This window comes from Onychomys torridus, chromosome X (assembly GCF_903995425.1).
Source record: "Onychomys torridus chromosome X, mOncTor1.1, whole genome shotgun sequence".
NCBI classification, from domain to species: Eukaryota; Metazoa; Chordata; class Mammalia; order Rodentia; family Cricetidae; genus Onychomys; species Onychomys torridus.
Window position 1 is genome coordinate 32,117,873 of NC_050466.1, and position 26,378 is coordinate 32,144,250.

At 42.0% G+C, this 26,378-nt stretch overlaps 1 protein-coding gene across 1 annotated transcript in view; it reads right to left on the bottom strand.

Annotated features, from left to right (window-relative positions):
- Positions 1–23,217: 23,217 nt before the first annotated feature.
- Gpc4 (glypican 4) overlaps positions 23,218–26,378 on the bottom strand; it is a 113,181-nt gene continuing 110,020 nt past the window's right edge. Inside the window, exon 9 of the mRNA XM_036175226.1 lies at positions 23,218–26,342. Coding sequence (XP_036031119.1) covers positions 26,140–26,342 — 203 coding nt within the window. The 3' untranslated portion in view covers positions 23,218–26,139. The remainder of the gene's footprint in view (positions 26,343–26,378) is intronic.

The window sequence follows — 26,378 nt, forward strand, 5'->3', positions numbered from 1 at the left end:
CCTTTGTGGTCCTCACTCTTCCTGATCCAAGGCTCAGGAGCTGTTTCCACTAACAGAGTCAGACTTGCTCTGAGCTCAACTAAGGAAACTCCTGTGAGTGTGTTCTGCACGGCAGCATGCATACACTCAGCCTAGAGCACTTCTGGGAACTTAGATCACTTTATTCTACTGAGCTTCAGCCATTAAGCCTGGCGCCCCAGCAAGTGAGAGGTCAGCTTACTCTCACTTGGTTCCCGAGAGAAAAAAAAAAGCTGAAATACTTCCAGATCAGTGGGGTGCTTTTCCTGACAACAGAAAGAAGACATGCAATTTATAAACAAATGCAAATAGCATCTGTTCATCCTTGCTGGACATAGATGGTCGCCTTTCCCATGTCATGCAAGAAATGCCACGGCACTCATGTGACTTTAACAAGCCCTGTGCATCCAGCTGGCTTTAGTTCTAAGTCTGGTAAACCAAGGGATTCTGGGTTTGGGGCAGTAGCAGGCCTAGTGCCCTGGCTGCACATGGGAAGAAATGGGGATCTAGTTAAGGAGCAATCATTTGCTTGTCTGATAATAGATTAGTGGCACCGTTTGAGTGAGAACCTAGGTCTCCAGGCTCGGCAAGTATTTAGGAGCACTGGCTATGTGCCTCACTATGTACTGAGGCATGGAGATACAATTGCCAATAGGGTCGTAAAGGTTACTACTCACTTGAAGCTTCCCGTCTATTTGTTCGGCTTTGAAGTAGAGCATACACTAATTCCAACAAGCCTAGCAGAATATTTGGAGCTCCATTTCAACCAGCAGGTGGTGACTAAAATTAGCACCGCTGCCCCATGGAGTGGGTCAATCTCTCAGCACTTGCAAGCTTGTTGAGGTGTACCCTTCTCCTTCAACTTCCTACCATTTATCATCAGATACTTCTGGAACACCTACACTGTAATAGGTACTGGGGCTACAGTTAAGAACAGGACAGATGTGGGCCCCCTCTTTTGTGACATTTACTGTTCATGCTCACTCTGCTTCATGCTCTCATGCTCTGTCTGGTAACCAGAAGCTGTTGTGCTACATGAGGACATAGAATAGCCCATATGCAGAGCTGAGCACACAAGCCCCAAATTACTCATGCTCATTTTGGTTTGGTTTGGTTTTGTTTTGGTTTTGGAGAAAGGTTTCTCTGTGTAACAGCTCTAGCTTTCCTGGAACTCATTTTGTAGACCAGGCTGGCCTCAAACTCACAGAGATCTGCCTGCCTCTGTCTCCTGAGTGCTGGATTAAAGGCATGTGCCACCATGCCTGGCTGCTTGTGTTCATTTTAAGCAGACTTTATGGAGAGCATTATTAGACCAAAAGGCTGTATGCAGCATAATCTTCTCTCTCTTTTGAATAAGAGAGAGAGACTATTACCAATCTCTATCCTGCTCAAGCATTTCAAGAGTTGGGCTTTTTAAAAAATTCTGTGACTCAGTGAGGTCTGCATGGGTCCCAGAGAATGGGGATCCACTGTGCTTCAACAAGGAACATGGTCTACTGGGAGGTAACACTCCAAACTGCAGGAAACAAAACCATCAGCATACCTAAAAGTTATGAACCAACTATAGATTCCAAGCCACTAAAGAGGAGCTGGCCCTTTATCTAGTGTGCCTGACTCTCTTGATTCAAAAGGTTACTGACTGCCCTGAACAGGTGAACAATTAGTTCTTTATTTGAGGTCACATAAATGCTCCGAACTTCACTGCAAGGTCAAAGCTACAGCCCACATGGAAGTTGGCTAAACATGTAAGAGATGGGAAATGCCAATGGTGGTAACTAAATATAAATGTGCACATGGGTGGATTCCGGAAACTGCAAAGCAGTGAGCCTGACACTGATCCCCAGCAGAATTCTGGATCGTGTTAGCAAACAGGTGGCTTTTGCACATTTAGAAAAGAACGTGGAGGTCACACACTACTGAACTTGAGAAGGTTAAAGAGGAACACTCTAAGCAGTTCCCATTAAGCATAGAGTTTGATTATAGAAATTGAGGAATGTCATAGTAATCTTTTGTAGCAGGCTTTCTTTTAGGCCTCCAACCAGCTCCCAAATCATGACATGGAGACTTATGAGTTATGAATGCTCAGCCTTAGCTTAGCTCTTATTTGAATCTGTTTCTCTTTATCTTCATTTTGCCTTGGTGTTTTTGACCTTTCTTTCTTTCTATATGCCCTACTTTCCTACTGTCTCCATGTCTGACTGGTGGCTGCCTGGCTTCTGGCCCGGGGCCTGTCCTTCTCTTTCTCCCTTGTTCTTTCCTCCTTCTCTCTCTTTCCTCTCTCTAGATTCCTCCTCCTATTTATTCTCTCTGCCCACCAACCCCACCAATACCTCTCCTGCCTAGCTATTGGTCATGTGTTCAGCTCTTTATTAGACCAATCAGGTGTCTTAGGCAGGCAAGGTGAAACCAATGTAATACATCTTTACATAATTAAACACAAACCCTTACATCAGTAAACAAATGCAGCATAAACAAAAGTAACACACCTTTACACAGTTAAAGTAATATTCCACAGCATAAAGATGTTAATCTTTCCATAGTTAAAATGATATTCCACAACAATCTTTACTTCTTTTATTTATTGAATTATTTTGCTCGGGGCTGGGGCTTAGGAGGGGCAATGAATCAAATTCTCAAAGTATAATGGAGGTTGGCCTGGATGTCACTATATATTCAGACTGGCCTCAACTTCCTGACAGGCCTTCCACTCAGCCTCCCAAGTACTGGACTCACAGGTGTGAACCTTTGACTCTGCCTTTTCTGCTTCTCCAGCAGCGCCTGAAAGACGATGTCCTGGAGGCAAAGAAAAAGCCTGAGAACTATGAAATTTAAGGTTTGGATTTTATTTGGCGACAGTCAAATTGAATAAAAATACAAACAACAAGCTAGCATAGTTAAAAATGGGCTTCTGATACTCACCTCTATTAAAGTGAGACGAACCAAGCCTGAAGAAACATGGAATGGATGGACAGTCAGTTGGGCATCATCAGTGCCCTTAACCTTGATTAAATTGCAAGAATAAATGAACCTTAATGTGAATTAATATTTTTTGTAAAGAAACATACATATTAAGCTAACCAATCAGAAGCAGTAAACAGATTCAAAATTATGAAGTAAGAACCTTTCTAATGTTATTCTGATAAACTCCTTTATTATTGTTTTAAGTTTTAAAAGATTTATGTTTTTATGTGTCTGAATGCATGTATGTATGTGCATCTCAAGTGTGCCTGGTGTTAGCCGTCAAAAGAGGGTGTTGGATCCCCTGGCACTAGGGTGAAGGATGGTTATAAGCCACCATGTTGGTCTTGGGAACTGAACCCAAACTGGAGTCCTTTGTAAGAGCAACAAGTGCTCTTAATGGCTGAGCCACCTCCCCAGCCCCTTGGATAAACTCTTAAGAAGGGTGTGGTGCATCTCTTTACTTTTGGGTGTTTGTTTTGTTTGAGACAGACTCTCAGGTGTCCCAAGCAGGCCTCAAACCTTCTATGTAGCTGAAGCTGACCTTGAGCGCACCTTCTGCCTTAGCCTCCGTACAGGTGTGCCACTACAGCTGGCTTCCTATTTCCTTTGTACACTTCTTTCATTTACAAAGCAGTGCTGCCCTCTGCTCTAGACTTTCTGTGACAGGAAGGGCACTTTACCTGTGCTCTAAGTTCTGTGTGCTCTAAACTGCATTGTTCTTGATGAAACATTGGCTAGCTGATAACCTTTAAGGAGAATCACCATTCCTCGGGGAGTGATTAGTGACAGCATCTGGCTGGAGTGAAGATTTAGGAGACCATAGAACCTGTGCTGATGACACTATTTCCCAAGACAAGAAGTAAACGAAGAGTGTCTTCACCAAATCTTCCCAAGACCTTAGAGAAGAGGAGTCACTTGTATAATCATATACACATATATACACCAACTCCTCAGCCCACCATCTCCTCAGCCAACCATCAACCAGAGACATCAGAATGTGGAGAGCTGAAAGAATTGACCTATTCACACTCCTGCTCTGTAGAGGAATCCTTGCTGCTTGAAGATCCCTGTCTCTTATCTATTTGATCTAAGCCAAAGAAAGACAGGAATTCACGTTTGTGTAGCTCCTCTGTTCTCACTCCAAGTAGCACTGGGAATAAACAATGCCATGGAGGTATACATTTCATCCCAAGATCCTGGGAAAAGGAAATTCTCTGCAGAGCTCATCTCATGTTATAGCTATGTACCAGACTCACCTTTGGCCTGAAGAAAGTCAGTGTATCAAAATACAACCTGAACACAGATCTTTAGCATTCTTGCTAGAATTAATTTTTCAGTAACAGGGCATTGCTCTCAGGAGAGTCTGTAGGTCAATCGTATCATTGTCAAAGCTGTTACCAACAAGGTTGGCAAAGGAAGACAGTAACTGTGAATATAAAATACTAGCTTAGCTCAAATGACCTCACCATCAACTGTCTCTAGCCCAAATGCCCTATATTTATAAACTTTGAGTATAATGTCCCTCCTTTGACTTAGAAGATATTTCAATCACATTGTTAAATCTCCTTGAAGCTTTGGCCTGCTCAGAAATTAATAAAGAACATCCAAGCAATGCATTCACTTTGATTTTAAGAAATTGTCTATCTAAACCAAGAGGCATTGCTCACTGCCTGGTTGTAACCTTGCAACCTGCCTGGTTGAAAGCAACACACATTTTTCTTTTAGTAACTTAGGTCATTTGATCTTAGAAAGTCCTTGAGTTGAGAGCACATTGACACACACATCTCTTCCTATACTCATCTGTGTCCTGGAATATCTTATTAAACAGGTGGCTATAATTTTATTTTTGTATCTTATCAACAACTTATTTCCATGGCACAAGGAAGCCATGTGTAAAAAAATTTTTTATACATACTGAATTACAAGAAAAGGTGTGCCTTAAAACATTTCTGGAAAATAATTTGTGTATCCAAGAAGACAAGATTGGCCTTAGTTTAAATTTGAACTAAAAGTTAAGAATGAAAAACCCAGTGCATTCTATGGAATCAGAAAACGTAATAAATTTGCTTAACTTAAAACTTTATTTCACCAGACAGTAGTGGCACTCACCTTTAATCCCAGCACTCAGGAGGCAGAGAAAGGCAGATTTCTGAGTTCAAGGCCAGCCTGGTCTACAGAGTGAATTCCAGGACAGCCAGAGCTGTTTCGCAGAGAAACCCTGTCACGAAAACAAAAAAACAAAAAAAAAACAAAAAAATAATAATAATAAAGGAAGGAAGGAAGGAAGGAAGGAAGGAAGGAAGGAAGGAAGGAAGGAAGGAAGGAAGAAACGCCTTCATTTCTCCATCCAAAGTCTTAGGGGAAATGAAACAAATATACTATCCTTGTACATAATATTCTCCTTCCTTGACTTTTTATTGAACTTTTTACTCTTTACTTTTACTTTACTCTTTCTCAAAAAATTCACCTACACATAGGAATAATTTCTCATGGATTTAAAAGTACATTGCTAATTATTTGGACATTTCACTAAGAAATCAGAAAAGTCTTTAATGGCCTCTACTTACTTTGTGACTTAGATTGCCTAGGTGAGTTCATGCTACAAGTGAGCAACTCTTGGTGTTTAGTTTTACCCTCACATTGGTAGAAGGAAATCTTCTTCAATACCATATGAAACATCCTGCCTTTTGCTTCTCTTTCTGGCCTGTCTTCAGACCTCTGATCTCTCCTTAGCCAGGAGATATTCTCAGGAGTCAGCTTCCATTGGCTTCATAGGAAAGGAGATAAAAAAAAACTCCATGACAGGGAAGAGTCTCGCTCTGCAGTCACTGATGACAGCAGGGGTTTTAGCTGGTTATTTGTCAAGGACTGGTCCCCTAGAAGACGGTATGAAGAGCACCTTTACTGGGTCCAGGTAAGAAAGTCAAATGCAGTCCGGACAGAAAACAAAATCAAACAAAACAGAAATGTGAACACAAGTACCCAGCCAGAGCAAAATGGAATTTAAGGCAATTATCCACTAACTCAGCAGCAAAATTAAAAAGGCCCATTCAATTTCATGAACATTTAAGACCCCCAAATGGTCATAAACTAAATGATCTGCAATTGTAGATCCCCTTTGGCTACATAGCTCTGCTGGCCAGCTCTAGGCTCAGGCCCACAGACTGGAGAGAGGCAGAAGGTACATTTTGACAGGAACTGGAAACCACACTGAGTTTGCTCCAATTTTCCCATGAAATAAAGTGCTGTGGTAAAATGCCTGGCTTCAGAAGTGAGTTCACAGGATTGCTTAGCTTCCTGCTGGATAGCCAACAGATACCCACCTGCAAATTCCTCAGGATTTGTACATGTCAGTGATTCCATACTCACTACATTCCAGTAGGCCTTTGAGACCAATAACTATGAAAAATCTTGTAGGTAATTTCCCCAGTAATGCCATTCCCAATAGATACACTCATGTGGCCTAACACACTGGGAAATCTCACAGTGAATTTCTTTCCAGCTTCTTTAAGAAGCCACATTAAAAAGTATTGCCAGCAATAGTCTCCTCTTATACGCTCTTTAACTATAGTTCACAGGAACCAGTAAGTGATCTTCAAATAATCTAAACCAAAAGCAGTGAGGGATATGAGATAATATTAGAGATAATATTCAAATGCCCAGGACTTCCCTAAGTGTAGCAGTTCTTTTGAATAGGTAGGTGTACAATGATTCTGTCCTTTCAGCTTATCTGAGCCTTGCCCTACCTACAGGGAACCAGCTCATCAACTGTTGCAAGCCATAAATATTTCTGGGAGCCCCTTCATTAGCAAATTGTCACCAAAATATGAGAGCGAATGTCATTTCTTTCCTGAGAATGGTAAAATATTAAAAATGAGGTAACTTGGCCTTGTAGAGGGTATTATGAGCTTATGGAGTATACAAATGGGATACGTTTTGTTCATAAGTAGCAAATCTTGAAGAGATCATTGTTTGCCTTTATTCTTGACAGCACATGAACCTCACATACAGGGTAAAATGAGACTGTGGTTTGTAAGAAAGAAAATGTACTTAAAAATCGTAGCCCTTACTATCTGATTGGCCCCTCTCTCCATGGAAGAATTATGGAAGAGATGAATAAATGCTCGAAGGAATAATCAAATGAATTAATTGTACTTATGAAACGCCCTCATTGTTCTAATAGCAAGCTTTTAGAGAATACTCTGGAAAAGCCTACACTACCCTAGTTAGTCGGTAGTTGGGTTATCTTTTAGTGTAACCACTTTTGGTATACTTTATGTCTTCTATTGGCATATGAACTCCAGCTTTATCTCTGCCACACATCTAGGTGCTACCTGACATATATCTGGGTCTTAGAATAAATTTGGCACCAGCTTATTAACTTGCCCCCATCATACTCAGGGCACATACGTTGATAGGACAGAAGCTGTCTGCTGCTCAGAGAATCAGGCCACCCATTGTCATCCCTGATCTTCACTACTAGGTGAGGTCTGAAACTCCACATCAACCCTATACTCCTGATGACCGTCAAGGAGCCTCAAAATCAGAACAGAGGCACCAGCAAACCCACAGCAGGGCTAATATTCTGGAGCCAGAAAAGCAATGTGGGCCTCAGACAGTCCATTTAAGAACACAGGCAGAAGCCCAAACAGCACGTGTTTTCAATATGGGTTTCTCCATTCCCAAACACACATTTTTACTTGCGTCTCAAATTAGGCCAAGGCTCAACCAGCCCCCAGTTTCCCACTAGCCCAGCCCTCTCCAGAGTGGGATCCGCCTGTATAATCAGCTGGCTTGGGACATGGTGGTCTGGCTGGCATCCACTCACAGTGCCCTCAACTCTGAGTGCTCACAGAGCTTATCTGCTTCCCCAAATAGCTACCCAACAAGTCTGACCACGTTACCAGACAGGCTCTTGCCTGTTCTTAGCACAGTAAGAAAGAGGAGCCATGGTTTCCCGCAGGGGAAGAGCTGAAAGTATAGACTAAATGGAAACCATCTCCCTCTTGGCAAGTCACACCAAGGTTCTGGAGAGCATGTTGGTGGCACATTCTCATGAGGATGTGAAGCAGTCCGGTGGCTGGTGTTTTTCTCAGAGTTAATGAGAGATGTGAACCACTTGGAAACAGTCACAAGCATCCTTTACTTCCTCTTTACTCTTGCCTTAGATCTCCGAACAACAATTTCCTCAGCTTAGAGCTTTGCTCCCTGTCAAAATGTGGATCTTCCCAGAGGAAACAAAGATTGCCTGAGACTCTGGGGTATGAGGAATGGGAATAGGTAGGAAGTTGAAAGGGCCTGGGATGAACCTGGCTTTCTGCACGTTTTCCCAGTGAAAACTCTGAATTTCACAAAAGTCAACACAATTCTGAATATTATAATGTGCTGTATATCACTAATACTCAAAATAGGGTCTTCAGACCAGCAGCATTCCTATTCTCTGGACCCTTATTTAAAAAAAAAATAAATAAAAAAGGAAATCTCATTAAAAAAAAAAACTTACAGGGAGGAATCAAACTAGGGCTTTATGCATGAAAGGCTATCCTATCATTCAAGCACTGAATACATCCCAAACCCTGTGAAATGAAATCTTAGACCCCTCCCCTCAAATCTACTGAAGCAGAGCTATATTGTTTCAAGATTCCTAGGTTATTTACATGTACAGTAAAAGTGGGGGCCTAAGCTTGGCATAGTAGCACTCTTGGAGTAGAGATGGGAGTTTAAGGCTAGCCTGGCTATGTCATACTCTGTCCCCTAAAAAACAAACAAAGTTGTGTCTTCTTGGTGTAATGGACTCAAAGAAACCTAGCTTCAAACTCTGTTTCTATTGACTAGGGGCATGGCTCAGTCACAGGACATGGGCTTAGTATGGAGAGGCCCTATAGTCCATGTTTTTCACTGTGAAAACAAACCACGAAGTCTTTCCTGGATATCCTACTTAGTCTGTGATCTTGGAAAGGCCATTCGATTCAATAATCCTCAATGTCTTCATCTAGAAATGAGAGATGATAGCCTTGTAGTACAGGTATATTGTAAGAATGAAGCAAGACCATTCAACTGTGGTTGGCCTATGCTAAATGCCTAAAAGATCGTAAATAACACATTACTACTTGTATGTCCAATATTCATCTGTTGGTGTATAATCATAATCCCTTCATTTTTCTCATCCTCAGAACTAAAACGTCAATGGAAGCCTGCCTACAAGTCAAACCTAAGTCCTCAATGGAAAAAAAATGTACCTCAGACCCAAATATTAACTTACATTTCTCATACTTTTCACCCTATGCTAACTAGAGAGAGAATTTTTATTTTTAAATCTGAGTTTCAGAATCCGTGGGTTAGAGATCATGCACATTTTGGCATGATTAATCTGATCACACCAGCTATGACTGTCAGAGAAGTGTGTCATGGGTGACAAGATGACAGAGTCTAACCTTTAAGGAAGCTTGATAAGAGTTAATGATGTGACTTTCCACTAAGTTAATGGAACCTCCTGTCACAGCCTCACACCAACCACCATGTGTCCATACTGTCAGGAAACCTCTTTTGACAAAAGAACAGAACCAGCACCCCCAAGGAGTGCTGCTTCCTTCTAAGGACAAGTCCTGGCTCCAGTTAGGCCCAGAGTCCCCAGGACTTGAAGCCTCTTCTGAATCTTCTAAGAAAATCCATCCCCTTCTTAGACAGTCACATTGCATTTCTCAGCAACATAATCAGTACACCTGAGACTAAGGGATCTTGGGGAGAACTTGGCTTCCCAGGCACCTAGATTAACACCAAAAGATTGAGATGATGTCAAAATAATCCTTTGACCTGTGCTCTAGACTTAGCCTTCACTAACTTCAGGCTGTTTAAGAAAATAACATCTAGAGCTGGGGATATGGTTCAGTTGGTAGACTACTTGCCTAGTATGCCTGAAGCCCTGGACACTAGGGCACACATTTGTAATCCTAGCACCTGGGATATAGAGACAAGAAGATTAAATGTTCAAAGTCATCCTTGACTGCATAGAAGGTTCAAGTTCAGCCTGAGCTACATGAGACCTGGTCTTAAAAAAGACATTAAGAAAATTATATATGTAATCATGGAATGCAGAAAGGTTCCAATGATGGTGTAGATACAGGTGTGCATCAGAGTGAGAGGCCTTCCACATTGAGCTTTAGGAGAAGTGACTCATCTCTAAAGGCTGACCTCAACAGACACCGTTCAAAAGGCAAAGGTCTTTCTGTAAAAGGAAAGCAAAGGCCAAGTGTGACTACTAGGAAATGGAATAGAGAACTGCAGAGGAGATGGCTAGGTCAAGTTTTTGGTCACTGTTAAAAAGGTAGGACTCTGCATTCAGCATATTTCGACAAAGCCAAAACCAATTTCAAGGCCACATCTGAATTTGGGGCAGAGGTCAAGAGGAAGGAGGAGAATGCTGCAAAGGGGGTGGGCTTCAGGATAGCTGGTGTAGAAAGGAAATGGACATCAGAGGGTGAAGAGGTGAGATGATACAATGATCGATGACATTCTGACCCAGTATGGTCACATCAATGTTATTGTTGGTGGAATCAATCTCATAATCAAAAGTAATAGCATCTCCTTTGAAAGATAAAACAATCTTTTCATAGTATATTAGTTACTTTTGTCTTTGCTGTGACCAGATACCTAACAAGGAGCAAGTTAAGGAGAAGAGTCTATTAGAGCTAACAGTTCAGGGAGTCCAGTCCACCATGGCAGAGAGGCATGGCTGCAGGAGTGTGAAGCAGCTTGCTCACATAGCATCTCAAGACACAAAAAAGGACAAATGGTGCCTAACCACCTCAATTAACCACAGCCAATTAACCCTTCACATGCATGCCCAGAGGCTTGTCTACTAGGTGATTCTAGAGTCTTTCAATCTGACATTCAAGTTGACAATCAACATAAAGTACCACACACAGCAACGTAGTAAGATATTATGCAAAGAAAAGTATTGACTAGAATCCAGGACTCTGGCTAACATAATCTCCTTCTTTAACGCTAGCGATCCATATGGGTGAATAAAAACAAGACACTAGAATACAAGAAATCCACTGACATTATCATCCCCTGTCCTTACACCATTTACAAGGAAGCACATGGGCCCTATTCACTACAGTAAGGAATAGTCTGTAGCAGGAATCTTAAAAGGTCTTATTAATAAAATCAAACCTGAGCCAGGTATTAGAGTGAACACTGAAAGATCAGAGAAACAGAACCAGCCACAGCTAACCTCATCTCGCCAATTCCTCAGCTGATATCATTTCCTCTAACTGGAAGCCTCTGTGTCCTTATCTGAATGGATCTCAGCTGAACTTCTGCTCAGAATCCTAAAAGTTTAACGAGGCTCTAGTTCCTGGTCTTCACGCCTTATATACCTTTCTGCTTCCTGCCATCAATTCCTGGGATTAAAGGTGTGTGTCACCATGCTGGTTGTTTCCATTGTGGCTTTGAACTCACAGAGATCTGCATGGATCTCTGCTTCCAGAATGCTAGGGTTAAAGGTGTGAGTGCCACCATTTTCTGGCCTCTATGTCTATCTAGCAGCTGTTGTGTTCTCTGACCCCAGGTAAGTTTATTTAGGTGTATAATATATTGGGGGATACAATATTACCACAATAGTCAATGCTATAAAGCCTCCAGGCAGTATTAGATAAGGTTGGTGCTATTGTTACTTTCCATTCATATGTATTCATGTCAACACACCAATATACCATCCATATCTTGCCGTGTGGTGTGACTCCACTGTCACAGGGATAGCCACAGCTTAACTAGGCTGCTCTTATCTGCCTGGAAAGAGAGCAATATGGAGCCTACCTACAACGACTTCATTTTTAAAAACTGTAAAACACTTGAATACATTTATTTATTTATTTATTCATTCATTCATTCAGTTAGTGTGTGTGTGTGTGTGTGTGTGTGTGTGTGTGTGTGTGTATCCCAGTGAATGTGTGGAAGTCAGAGAACAACTTGCAGGAGTTGGTTTTCTCCTTCCATTGTGTGGGGTCTCAAGGATTGAACTCAGGTCATCAGGCTTTGCCCAAGCATCTTTACCCACTGAACTGTCTCTCTGGCCCTACAGTGATTTTTTTAAAGTTAATACATCTGCTTAAAATGCCTATCTCAAATACTAAGTTTGTTATGGTCCAATCTCTTTTGAAAATTTAAAGCATGCTGGGATTGTAGCTCAGCACTAAGAAGCTTGAATAGCTTGTGCAGAACCCTGGGTTCCAATCCCAGTACTGTACAAAACTTAAAATAAAAACAATAAAACAATTAAAAAAAACTACAAAACTAGGTTTAAATCCAAAAAAGTACCTAAAGATCTTAATGCCAACTATGGACTCCTTTCCCAGAATTATTTGATAGTTTATTTTCTTGGCAACACATATGACTCTGCAAGGAAATTTTTGTTAGAAACTTTCAAAAACTTCCATTTCCAGTGGAAATGCTGATGGCAACTTCAAAGACTCTGTCACCTAGTGGTTGAGCAAGCAGCACATCTGTGTACATTGTGTAGTCCTCAGAAAACCCTTTTTAATGTTTAGGGTTGCCTAAATCAAAAGTACTGAGATTCCTGTCCAGCTTGACTATTGAAAAGATGATCAATCAACAGGATTCAAGATCAACCTGAATGACCTTTATAAGACTATGAGAATCAGTTGAGCTGGTGTATTTCTAGAAAAGGATATAGTGATTTCTGTTTAGTTCTATAGAGATGGTGCCTGACTTCTAATGCATTGGCTTAAGATTTTCTAATGCCAACCATGTTCCTTGCAGCAGAAATCACAATAGCTAAGCTATCAAAGCAGTGTAGACACACATCGACATATGGGTGAATAAACAAAAAAGTGACTATGTTCACAATATTTAGTCAATCATAAAGAATAAAATAATGTCATTTTCAGGAAAATGGGTGGAATTAGAATTTACCATGATAAAAAAAAATAGGACAGATCCTGAAAGACAAATATCATATGCTCTCTTTCAAATGTGAGAACTGTGTGTATGTGTGTGAGTGTGTGATATGAAAGTAGAACATCAACTCTGAGGAAGGAGGAAACCATCTAAGTTGAGGGAAGAACTTGAAATGATAAAAAGGGAGGGGAACACAAAAATAGTATATGTTTTTCTCATGAATAATATAGATCTAACTATATACACACACACACAGGTGTGAGTGTGGGTGTGAGTGTGAGTAGGGTGGAACAAGAAAGCAGAAGGGAACTATTTGGAGGACGGAAGGAACCAGCCAGAGGGAGGAAAGACAGAAGAGCAAATAGAAAGCAAGGAGCAATGATAAATCTGTATCAAAATCATAAAATGAAATCCACTCTTTTGTACAGTAAGTGAAAAGTTAGAGAAGAAGCTGCAAACACTGATCATTAGTGGAAAACATATCATGAAGCTTGAATTTTGATCTTTGCCCAGGATAGTGAAGCACAGTAGCATGCTCTCCTGTGATTCTGGAAGGAGCTCTAGCTGCCAGTCAGTCCCAGTATCACAAGGACAAACAATAATAATGTACACAGTGCTGTATTATTAAACTGGAATATGCAGCAAGTTAATTGTGCTAAAGGTTTTTTTAAAATATATTTATTTAATGGTATTTTCAACTTACCATCAGCTCATCTGAACATAACGATATTTTAAGTTGTGTTCTAGGGCAATTCATGAAGCTCAGCAGAGTTCCCTTGCCCAAATTGCTAATGGCTAATGCACAAATAGATAGTTTGACTTCACCCCAAATATGGCATGATACTCTATATCTGCTGGTATATCCCTTCGGAAAGCCACAGGCAGAGTTAAGCCACTTGTCTGCCTACAAGCGATCTTTCCCTTCTTCCTTTTCAATCACACCCAGATCGATTTGGGTCCATGTTGGTTCCCACAGCTATATCCTTTTGATAGGGCGGCCTCAGCTCAAGATGTGAATCTTATGTCTCTTAATTCCTTATGGTTCGAGGCATGTAAGCCAGCTCTAAGCACCTACAGGATCATACTTTCTGGAAAACATTTCTCAGCTCTTCCAAAGAGATCTGAGGTAACTGGTTTCTTACTGCTACCATTGGAAAGTGGTATATAAAGATGAGTCGTCACAGCTACAATCATCCTGCAGCCACCAGGTAAGCTGTCCAACACACTGAGGCTAGCAGCTGGAGGATAGAATTAACCACCCCTGGCGCTTCACTACATCACAGGCTTCTTATATGAGATGATAAATTCCCTTCAGGCACATCCAACTCCTTGACATTGCAACACAACATTGCTATCTGCAATGTTCACACTTGAGAGCCATACAATCAATATACTAAAAAAATGCTATGAACTCTCATAATGCATTAAGGAAGTTTATGATTTGATGGTGAGCTACATTCATAGCTGTCCTTGGCTGCATGTGGTCTATGGGCTGGAGGTAGAGTGTGCCTGGAAGTTATTTGGAATCCATCACCATATATAACCAAGAGAAGCCTATCCAGCATCACAGTCTTTTAAGTGATCTCCCGAGAAAAGCACTCCAATCCAGGAGTCAGAATATGATAGAAAGGATAGACAATGGGCCCACCCAGGGTTTCCTTTTCTCTCTAGTTCTGGTCTAATTGCAGGCCCATAACCTAACTTCCACTTGACTTTCCCTTGTAGACTGATCCTGTGCAGAGGATGCCTTGGTCCTTGCTAGAAAGATACTCTTCCCACTTGTCTGGCCTATTCTGGATCTTGGGCTATGGCAGGCAGAGCAGACAGTGCTTTGGTTCAATTTAGCAGTGTGAAAGATTGACAATAAATGTAGCAGTCTAAGGCATTTTACCTGATTCTGTTCTTTTTGTTTTTGTTTTTGTTTTTGTTTTTCGAGATAGGGTGTCTCTGTGTAGCTTTGTGCCTTTCCTGGAACTTTGTAGCCCAGGCTGGCCTCGAACTCAAGGGATCCACCTGCCTCTGCCTCCTGCTGATTCTGCTCTTGCCAGCACTTCTCTGAGGACACCCCCAAGTGACTATCCAACAGAGCTATAGGGCTGGCTTCAAATCCCTTTGATTGGACCAGTGATTATCTAAGTGTGATCTCCATGGGAGTTTGGTAAATACACAACTGACTGGGCTATATTCCTGTCCTACAGAGTCAGAAAATCTGGGGCTGGGTCTCAGCAACTAGCAGCTCATCAAGATCTCTCAGGGAATTTTTTTGTGTGCTCAGGTTGAGGAAGTGCTGCCATGATTGCTAACTGGTGTAGGACTCTCTAAGGCCTTAGTTGAATTCTTTTGTGCTGGAAGGGTTCTATTTCCCTTTGTAATTACACTTTCACTGCTGTGATCTTTTAATCTATCTTAATAGCGATGATAACCACCACAACAGATGTCAAGGCTATTACCTTTCCTTTCTACATCCCTAGTGTCTAGCACAATGCTTGGTTAGTGTTAGTGTTCCATTAATGTTGGTGCAATGGGCAAAGAAAGGTGCTCACATAAATTTCTAGGTCTCTCTCTTTGTTAGCTTTAGCAATCAACTTGTCATAGCACAGAATTAGCTGAGGGAGTCTCAAATGAAGAGTTGTCTCTATCAGATTAACCCATGGCCATAGCTTTGGGAGCATTTTCGTGATTGCTGGTTGGTGTAGGCAGGCTCAGCTCACTGTTGGCAGTGTTACCTCTAGGTTGTCTAAGAAAACTGGCTGAGCACAAGCCATGGAGGGAAGCCAGTAAGCGGTCTTCCTCCATGGTCTCTGCTTCAGTTCCTGCCTCCGAGTCCCTGCCTTGAGTTCTTGGCTGACTTCCCTCAAAGACTGACTGTAGCCTGGAGTTGGAGATAAAATAAACCCTTTCCTTCCCAAGTTACTTTTGGTCATGGTGTTTATCTCAGCAATGAAAAGGGAAGTATAACAAACAGAAAAAAGCACCATACCACATTTGCCTCATAATATAGCCAGAAAATTCCTAAGGCACTTTATTAGTTGAGCTGTTCAAGTTGACCTTGGTGTCCTGATGCCCATCTGGAATCCCAGCACTTGGGAGTCTGCAGAGGAAGACTGCTCTGTGCTGAACATTAGGGAAGCAAGAGCTGCACAGACAGGTCCTGTCTCTGCCTTCCCAATGGAAACGTTCAAGCTGTGCAATACACTTGGCCTGCACATGGAGTGCAGCCAATAAAGTGACAGACAGATTTCCCCCACTTGAACTCAATGATGCAGATGACCTCAAATTATTCCAGATGTGAGTCCCATGAGACAATTGTTATGCAAAGAAGCCACGGGTCAACGTGTCCTGAAAGTTTTTTCTTTTATTGGTTTTCCCCAAAGGCTTGATTAAGAAACACATTTAAGACTCAAGAGCCAGTCTAAGAGGAAACATAAAAACAATCTAAAGAAAGAGTCCTTGTCCTTCATTGACACCAGCCTACCTCTCCTCGGTCTCTGTTCTTCTAAGAGCACTGTGGATTCTTTGGGAGTTAGACACTGGGAAACACTTCTACAGGGCTTCTCTCTTAGCCATATCAGCTCTGGAACCAGAGGAGCTGGTGCCCCTTTGCTATGTGGGTCAGGAGAGGACTGTAATCTACAAAGAGTGTGGATGGCACTTTTCCAGAAACTCAGAGCCTAGCTGGAATTTGGTGGGAAGGGTAGGCGGAGGGTAGGCTGCTGAGAGTCACCTGAATGTGCTGCCTGCCATCTATGGAAGCAGCTTAGTATTTGCAGTTCGTTTTCCTTGGTTATATGGACACAACCTTAGTATAGACTTAAACTAAACTCTTCTCCCCCTTCCCCCTCCCCACTCCCCTTGCTTTCTCTTCCTTTCTTAAAAAAAAAAGCAGACGTCTAATGAAGGCTAATCTGAGCTCACAATGGAGTTAAGAATGAGTTTGAACTTCTGATCCTCTTGCCTCCTCCTCCTCCTCCTGTGTGCTAGGATTACAGGCATGCACCACCACACCTAGTTTAGGCTGTACTCGGGATTGAGCCAAGAGTTTCCTGCCAAAATAAAGCAGGTTCCTCACCCTTGTCTAGACTGCTGATTTCCTAGCAAAACTCAGCAGTAAAGGTTCAGTGTGAAGGCAGTCTTCCTGCTGTCTTTGAACACTAGCAGAAGACACAGGCTTTGCAGGCAGGTTAGGTGCAGGCTAACTGTGAATGGTGTATCTGTTGAGCTCAGGAAGATGGATGAAGGGACTGATGGAGCTATGGTCTGTCTCAGAGTCCCTGCAGCAGAGGTTCCTGCTGTCCACGGTCCAACCTGTGCTCACTGCAGAAGTTAAAGCTCAGTGGCCAGACCTCAGAAATGGAGGCATCCCTGATCCAAGAGCCCAGTAAGCAAGGCACTGCATAGCAGTCACTGCTCTGGGAAAGGCTTTGTGACAGACTAGCTCTTTGTACCCTAGACTATGAAGGCTGCTTTTTACCTTAGCACACCATTCTCCTTTCTAGATCCCCAAATAACTATTCCCAGTCTATCCACACAACCATTCTGTGCAGTGGAAAGAGCCACATTAAAAGACCCTACTTAAGATAAAGCCCAGAAGAAGCAAAGCACCTGCTTTGTTGCTTGCCCATTTGGTCTTGGATACCAGAAGATGGCATGGAAGGGAGAAAAGGTAAAGCTCAGCTGCCCTTCCCACCCCATCTCTGTAAGCTCGTTTAGACTGTGCTCACTCATCCTACTAACTGGTTGCCTAATGGATGACAAGGTGCTCCAGCTCCCATGCAATCTTAAGATGAAGCTTTTAAAAAGGCAGACTTCAGGGGTATGTGTCTCTCCAGAGTCAGGCCCGAGCAGCATATGATGACCTACAGTGTCTGGGATCTCAGGAATGCTTCTGGAAGCAGAGCCTTAAGGGCAGCTGGAAGCCATGCTTCGAGATTTGGGGAAGGTATGTTTACACACCTAGTGGGATTTAAAGGTGTGATGGCAATGGAGATTGGGAGGACCACATCTTTATATTGCCAATATGTGTTTACTTGTGTCTAGGGTACTTTTCATTACAAAGCATTTTGTTTTGTTTTGTTTTGCTTAGTGCTGTGGTGCAGTCTAGGTAACTGGTAGCACTCCCACAATGGGAAAAACCAATCAGGAGTCCTTCCCACAGGAGCTCTGAATTTAATTCCCTCTTCTGCTTGTTTATTGAAATTCTACCCTCCCATCGAGGCCAGCTTTATCCCTTCCTCCTCCATCGGGGTACACAGCTGTCCAGGGCCCTGCAGGCCAGCTGAGAGTTTATGTACTCACTGGCATGTTTCCTGGCCAGCTTTGTCTCTCCAGTGGGACTATGGGCTTCCTTGAGGCAGAGACCTCACTTCACATTTTCCCTTTTGCCCTCCCACATGGAGACCAGGAAAGGGTATGTCATAAATTATAGTCTTGCCTCAAGTTCTGTGTGGTTTTGAAGGCCCACACACCCAGAGCCAGATTGCTGCTATCCAATGACTGCCCATTCTGTGGGTACTTTATCTCTCTAGTCTGTTTCTCAGTACAAGGATTTTCATGTTCTTTTCATGGACATAAGTTTAAGTCCCCCCAGAAGAAACTAGGAAACAGTATGTGATGTGGGCCATATATGGGTCTACCCAGGAGGCCAGATTTACACATAGACTAATAACCTAAGGAACAGGGTGAAGCAAAATAATGAATCTGGAATACTTATCTCTCACAATCACTTCAAATGGCATGTCCTTCTGTCATTCTACTGGGAATTTCCTTTGGAACCCAAGGATTATGTTTCCTATTGGCTGGTCACTGCCGGCCATCAGTGTCTTGAGATCATGGAGTATGGCTGAACTCTTTTTTGTCCACATGAATCATTCTAAAGAAGCAGTGGTCTTCAGCTCTGAGTTCACTAAGGTTCCCAGTTCTACAGATCTAGGGTACACTGACAATTCGTGCACTGCTTGCTCTTTACTTGGAGGTGTGGCCCAACCTCCCCACCATCTTTGTGTCTCTGTACCCTGTAAGCGAGTGGAAGGTAGAGTTCACCCAGATCAGGACCTCCTCCATTCTGCTCACTGCCAAATGAGCATGCTGGGACACACATTCATAGCAAAAGCCCTGGGTTCCTTCCCTAGGTGGAAAATGGCAAGTCAAAATTTCAGTGGGGGTGTGGTAGTGCATACCTGTAACCTCAGAACTTGGGAGGACACTGGAGGATCTGAAGTTCAAGGCCAGCCTCAGCTGCATCAAAGTTTGCCTTGGCTGCTTAGCAACTTCAAGGCCAGTCTGGAGATCATGTCTTGAATGGGAAACTTCTTAAGTCATGGATTCTGTCTTTGAATTGTTTGGTGTTTTTCTTGAGTGTGCTCTAAACCCAGCAGGAGAAATATCTTCTTATTAACATTCTATTTAGGGCCTAGCTCAGTGGCCTAAATACCTGATGTGTAAGCATGACCTGAGTCTTGAGTTCAAATCCTCAGCACCTATGTATAAAACTGGGCAGAGAAGCCCATTCCTGTTAACTCCAGCATAGGGGTTAGGAGGTGGGTGATCCAATTTCACTGAGAGACCTTATCCCAAAATACAAGCAATACAGGAAGATACCTGACGTCAACTTCTGGCTTCTTCACACAATCTTTTGTGGGCAAGTGTGCTCTCGTGCTTGCATAAGCACACGCACACACACACACATGCACGAACACAGACACATACACACCATCTAGAACAGAGCCTGTTGGTCTTTATTCCTTATGTCCAATCTCTGATTCAGGTGTAATTTTTAAGATGGAATATTAAGAAGCCCCAATTATGCCCACTGGGCCTCACTTATCTGAAGGTGATTTACCCACTGAGAAGCCCAGCTGATAAAGCAGGTATGAATTTTCCCTACAGAAGTTGTGGTATTTTTGCCTCATCAGAATGTGCCAACGATCAGCCAGTTGAGCCTTCCCAGTACTGCAGGTGCCAGAGTACCCCCAGGACCTTTTCACACATGATCATTGGAGGCTTTCCTATAAAGGGTACACAGGATACAGATAATTTAAGAACAGGCCTATTTGTGCTACATATGCACCATGCAAGATCAATGGAGCTCTTTTAGCTTTGAAGTCCATGGAGCAAAGAATCACCATGTGAGATTATAAATTATCTCCAGGTGGCCTTGGACTTCCTTTACCAACACTTGGGTCAGCCAAGTCACACAGTACCTTCCACAGCCTTCACCTGACACTTCCTCAGGGCTAGGCTAGCTCTATAGGTGGCCAGCTTGACCAGCTTCATTACTTCCTAATGATTCAGTGATCATGGAGTAAGAGAAGAGATAAGCAGCATTTGAGACAAACAAGCTCTGATGGGAGGGAGACCTGGCTATGTTCCCAATCTGCTTCTTTCCTTATTTGCATGTCACCATTGGACAAGTTACCTAACTTCTTCCAGACCTTTACTCTTCTGGATGATGGTGTGAACTCTACATATATGTGGCCTGCTCCTAGTGCCAAGCACATTACTCTTCCACCTGTGGTGGTCTAAGAATGGTTCCCACAGGCTCACAGATTTGCATGCCTAGAGTGACACTATTTGAGGATTAGGAGATGTGGCCTTGTTGGGAGAAAGTGTGTCACTGGGCAGGGGGTTTGGACTTTGAGGTTTTCAAAAGCTTAAGCCAGGCCCAGTGTCTCTTTTCCTGCTGCCTGTGGATCTGGATATAGAACTCTCAGCTACTGCTGGGCGTGGTGGCACATGCCTTTAATCCCAGCACTTGGTTTACAAAGTGAGTTCCAGGACAGCCAGGGCTGTTATATAGAGAAACCCTGTCTCAAAAAATCTAAAACAAAAACAAACAAAACTCTTAGCTACTTCTCCAGCACCATGCCTGCCTGCGTGTCACCATACTCCCACCACGATGATGGACTAAACCTCCAAACTGTAAACCAGCCCCAATTAAAGGCTTTTCTTCACAAGAACTGCTGTCATCATGGTCTCTCTTCACAGCAATAGAATAATAAGACACTACCTTACTTCCCATGACATTACAGGTAACTAAACAGCAAATAGTTTGTTTTTCCTCACCACAGCAAAATGTACCCAAATGACTGCTCTTTGCTGCTTCTAATGTTGGTGGCAAATGATTTAGAATGAAATAGCAGAGCTAAAAAAAATTCACTCTATTTGAAAAGGTTTAGAAAATATGTGTGAAAGGCATTCTGGAGACACATTTCATTGAAAAGAGGGTTGAGATCTACATACATATTCAGAAAAATCACCCACTGACTGTGATTATGGCCAATCATATACCAAAATGCACTTGTACAGTGGGTCCCAATAAACAATAGCTAATAGTCCACGTTTGGTTATCTGTGGTAAGGGAAAAAAAAAATCCCAGGCAGTGGTAAATCTAGGAAATTCTATTTGGGTGCTGGAATGCATTTTATATGCAATTCTTTCTTGGCAGGAGACTTACCTTTCTAATTATGTTCCCTTTAGGCTATTATTAAAATCAGCCTGCATTTCCCAAGCATATGCCACTGACAGCCAGAGGAAGGCAGTCCTTAAACAACAGGGTAAGGAAGGTCTACCTGGGATTAAGTGCTTGGAAATGGACTATCAGTCACAGAGTATATGGATGGGGCTGTGTGCTCATCAATGTGAACATACAAATGTGCTCTTCTAGCATCATCACACAAGAAACGAGAATTAAGGAGAGATCTGAGGACAAGGTCATGTAATCCCTCAGCCACGATGCATACACCCACTTTGGGGTCATCCATGATCAGCTTTTATCTGCTAGGACCGATATAGGAAGCCCTTATTCATTCTATTGCTCTTGTGAGTTTTTTTTTCAACTTTCCTATTAGTTCTTTAAGAAATGACCAAAACAGGGCTAGATATGTCAACCTGCTGCAGAACCCTTTCATAACATATGCACCAGAGGAAAGGAGGGAGGGTGGATGAGAAAGACATTAGTAATCAGGAACAGTGAGAGGCACCTGTGGTCTCAGCTACATGTGTTGAGGTTGAGGCAGGATGACTATCTGACCCCAGGAGCTGAGGCCTGAACAAAATAGCAAGATCCCATTTTAAGAAGAGGAAATGCCAAAAGTACATTGCACTGTATATTTTAATTCCACACATGGACATTTGTGCTGAAAAATAATTTCTGAGGGTTTTACTGATAAATGCTGAACTCCAAAGTCTCTTCAAACACTGTTCCATAAACATTCGATTTTACACAAAAGCCCAATTCGTGTATAGTAATTCCTTAGCCATGAGTAGGTTAACTTCATGCAACAACCAGAATCCATTTCCATAATTTCCTAATACTCTCATCGCTATCCTGTGTGGTGGCTGACAATGCTGAAAGCATCAGAAGCTTGAGAAAGCATTAAGAAAGAGTACTTTATGCTAGGAAATCACATCCCAGATCCCGAAAGCTCCTTTGATTCATTACCAAGCATTTTACTAGTTGTGCTCTCTACATTCTAAGCCAGTTTTCCCAATAGTTTTGGTCAGTGTTGTCTCAAATGGTAAGAACAAGACTGAATCTTACCACAGATGGAGTCATAGCCTTGACTTGAGTCATAGCCCCATAAATCCAGATGGATCATCTTTCTATTCACTATCTGCTTCTTGAAAACCTACTGAGATGACTCTGGACCATATGCATTAAAAATCAAAGTATGGCACCAGTGAGGTCACATCCCTAGTGTAGGAGTCCTAAACCTACTGACAGATCCATTATCATTAGGATCATGCACTATCAATGTATTCCAGATAACATAATTAGGAGAATAAATAAATGTGACACTCTGATGTTCTTGTCCCCATACATGCTCTACCATATTCAGTTTACAGACTGCCAGAGATGGAACGTGGGGCTGTTGCAGATGGAACGTGGGGCTGCCTTGCACATGCTAGGCAAGCATTCTATCAACCGAGATGTATCCTCAGGCCCCTTCAAGTAGTTTTATAAATACAAAGGGGGTTTTAGAAGAATTGAGTAAAAATTATAGAAACTCAATTATGAGGTTATTGATACACTGTAGTTACATTTCCCCCAGTAAGTTTGAGTCATATTTTCTGAGTGTTTTCCTGTTGTTTCCAAGATGGCAAGATGTACTTTTTGTTTTTTTGAGACAGGGTTTCTCTGTGTACCTTTGCACCTTTCCTGGAACTCACTCTGTAGCCCAGGCTGGCCTCGAACTCACAGAGATCCGCCTTCCTCTGCCTCCCAAGTGCTGGGATTAAAGGCGTGCACCACCACTGCCCAGCAAGATGTATTTTTGTGTTTGCCAAACAATGAGAGCTCTCTCTCTCTCCCCCCTCCCTCTCTCTTACACACACACAGCCATTCCTCTAGTAGATACTGTTATTAACTTATTAAACCCTTTCATTATGTAAATAAACATTCTTTCAACACAAAATGGGAAGTAGAATTGTGTGTGGCATCATCTAAACTTACTTTATTATTGGTTCTATTTTCACAAGTTACACTTTATATTTCATGTAAACTTTTAGGTTTCTAAATGTCTAATTCAAGTTTAAAGGTGCAAATCAATTCTTTGCAGGTTTTACTTTTATCCAAATAATAGTTGCTCGCACTTGTTGCTCGCACTTTAAAAAATAATATACAATCTAACTCATGAAATTTTTTGTCTATTTTGCCTTGCAATCCCCTTTCTGACAATCTCTTCCATATTTTTTTCTTAAATGCAGAGTCAGTGAAGTGTCCGAAAGAAAATTACTTTATAAATAACTTGGTAAAATTCAGCTCCTTCACGTGCTGCTAACTTTGGAGAAGTCAAGTCTGCTCCTAAGGCTTTTATTCTGCCTCATACTTCAAACTCCAAGGGTTTTTCAAATACTCAACTTGCCTTTATTCTCTTTTTTTTAGGGGGGTGTGAGGGTAAGCCTGCCAGCTGGTGAAAAGCCAAAGTTGTTCAGTCAGACCTGAATGGAAAAATCTATGATTTGTTTATTTCATAGTTCAAGTTCAAAAGCAAGAGACAAGTAAAAGGGTAACAGAGGAAAAATGTAAAGAAAGAAAACAAATCAGTAAGCGTCCAGAAAAACCTTCAAGAATATTTAATTTGGAAAATGTTATTGGTTTGGAGGACTTGACTGAAAGAAAACAGCTGGGCAGAGTTCAAGGTTTTAAATTAAAAACAATCTAACAAGGTCTACAGGGATAAATCTTTGAGCCATATTTTGGAGACCAGATTCATTTCTACCAAGTAAAAAGTAATAGCAGTCTAAGCTAAAAAGGAAATTCCTCACAACTGAGGTACTTACTAACTATCAGCACATTTTCGAAGTTCTCACAAGGCAGCCCAGCTATTTACAATCTATTTTTCCTCGTATATAAATGGAGCTATGGTTCCTGTGATTAGCTAAAAAACAAAAAAACAAAAAAAACTATACACATCAGCCAGAATATGCCTATTTTATTAACATCGTGTTTTAATAAATAACTGGCTACTTCTAATAAAATTAAGCCTCTGTTTACAATAGCCCCCATATTCCATTTTGACCATTCCACAGAATTTGGTGTAAAAAGTTAAATGAAATGTAGACCCTGAGCTATCAAGTAATTGTATTTCAATATAAAAATAGAGCTTTCCTCTTACAACTGAAGACTGAACAGTAACACAGAACAACCTGTCTGTGGGCTTTTGGTTCTGTAGAATTCTGAGATCTTACTGACTTTAGAGCAGGAAGAAATTTGCATGGTGGTAGTCTTTCTCAAGGTCTTTGAGAAGTCATTTTGAAATGATCTGCTACATTCTCCAGGTTTTCTGACCTGTCATTTGGATACAAGAAAAGGGCTTCCAAGGGGCAAGTCTTTGGCCTGAGACAAGTTAGGGCTTTGCCAGCTCACCCATGTGGCTAGCAGTTACCAAGGAGATGTGGTCTTCTCAGCTCTATCTACTCCCATTCCTCCCACAGAAAGAAAATACAAAAATCTAGACACCCAGCTCTCCTCTCATGGGCTCCTTGGGTAGGATGGATAGCAAGCTACAAACCAGTCTGGGTCCTTCATTTAACTGATCAAAAGTGAGCGGCAAGTCAAATCAATCAAATGAGATAACCTTACACTCTTTTAAAAACTGGAGTCTAAAAAATGCAAATATATACACACAGACAAAAACTCTGCTTGAGCAAGTGGTGACAGCTATTCCCTGAGCCCAGGCTGTACCCCAGTTCTGGCTAGCTGCCAGACAGCTCCCTTTTATGGTACTCTTCCCAGCATGGTCAGTGGGTCAGAAATCTGGATCACTCCAACACAGGGGAACAAATGAGATTGTTGGTCACCTGCTACTGCTATTGGGATAAAATACTAGAGTATCAGCATGGATACAGAAACTGGTACATTGCCTGGTTTTTACTATACACCCAAGTCCAAGTGTGTACACGGGATAAACGGTGCAGCCTGAGTGCCTTTCATCTTTCAAGGGCAACTATATCAAGAATCTTTATTTTCCTGGATGCAGTACACTTTAAGTATGGGTGGGTTCAAGAAATTGAACTATGTGTGAGTTCATTCAATCAAAATGGATGGTCTGCAGTCTCTCTCTGTGCCCAACTATGAGTGAAGTCTAACTCTCTTCTTGCACGGGTGTTTGAATACAATCTGGCAAGTGGCTTGGAAGCCTGCTTGTACCTTCACATTCTGTCCTAATTGAATACAAACAAACAAAAGAAAGAAAGAAAACCCAGTCGCCTCCACTCCTCTCCAGATAAGGCAGCTCAAATAACAGGGATAAATGGAAATTTTACGGCTTGTTGGGCTTTTTCTTTTAATAAGATAACATGATAAATAAACCTGCTTCTGTACATCTATTTAATATTTCAGAAATACGTTCATGTTACATGCCAAGAAAGGACCCTGGTTTTCTTGCAAGAAACAAGGTGAGATCATAATTCGAAAGGAAAAACCCCACAAATAAAATGAGAGAGGAAAATAAAACCAAAACAAAACAAGCGTGATAAGATCACAATGCACAACTAACTACAGTTCTGTACCTACACTGTTAGCCACATTTAACATGATTCTGAAGGAGCAGGTCAAACTTCAACGCAGGAATCCCTGCTGTCCCCTCAAACTGAATGAGAAAAACAAAGTCAACATTGCTTAAAACCAGTGGCCACATAGTAAAAACTGTACATTGTTGTCCATTCATTTCAAAAGCAAAGTCACTAGGATGGTAAAAAAGTGAGAACAGGTGCCTTTTAACTTTCAGAGTTTGACAGTTATCTCCACTCTCTCTGCACAATGCAGAACAAGAGGCAGAGGACAGTGAGGAGGTAGGGCTGTGCCTCTGCACGGGCACCGGCGCTGTCGGCTTTCTCATTGGCACTCTTCCCAGAAGGGTCAGTGGCATTGTACTCAAACTCCGAAGGGCACTGCTGATACTCACATCCACTTCCACTTCCTTCTCCGCTGCTTCCATCACCTACGTCGAAGAGAACAGAGATTTCATTGCACACAT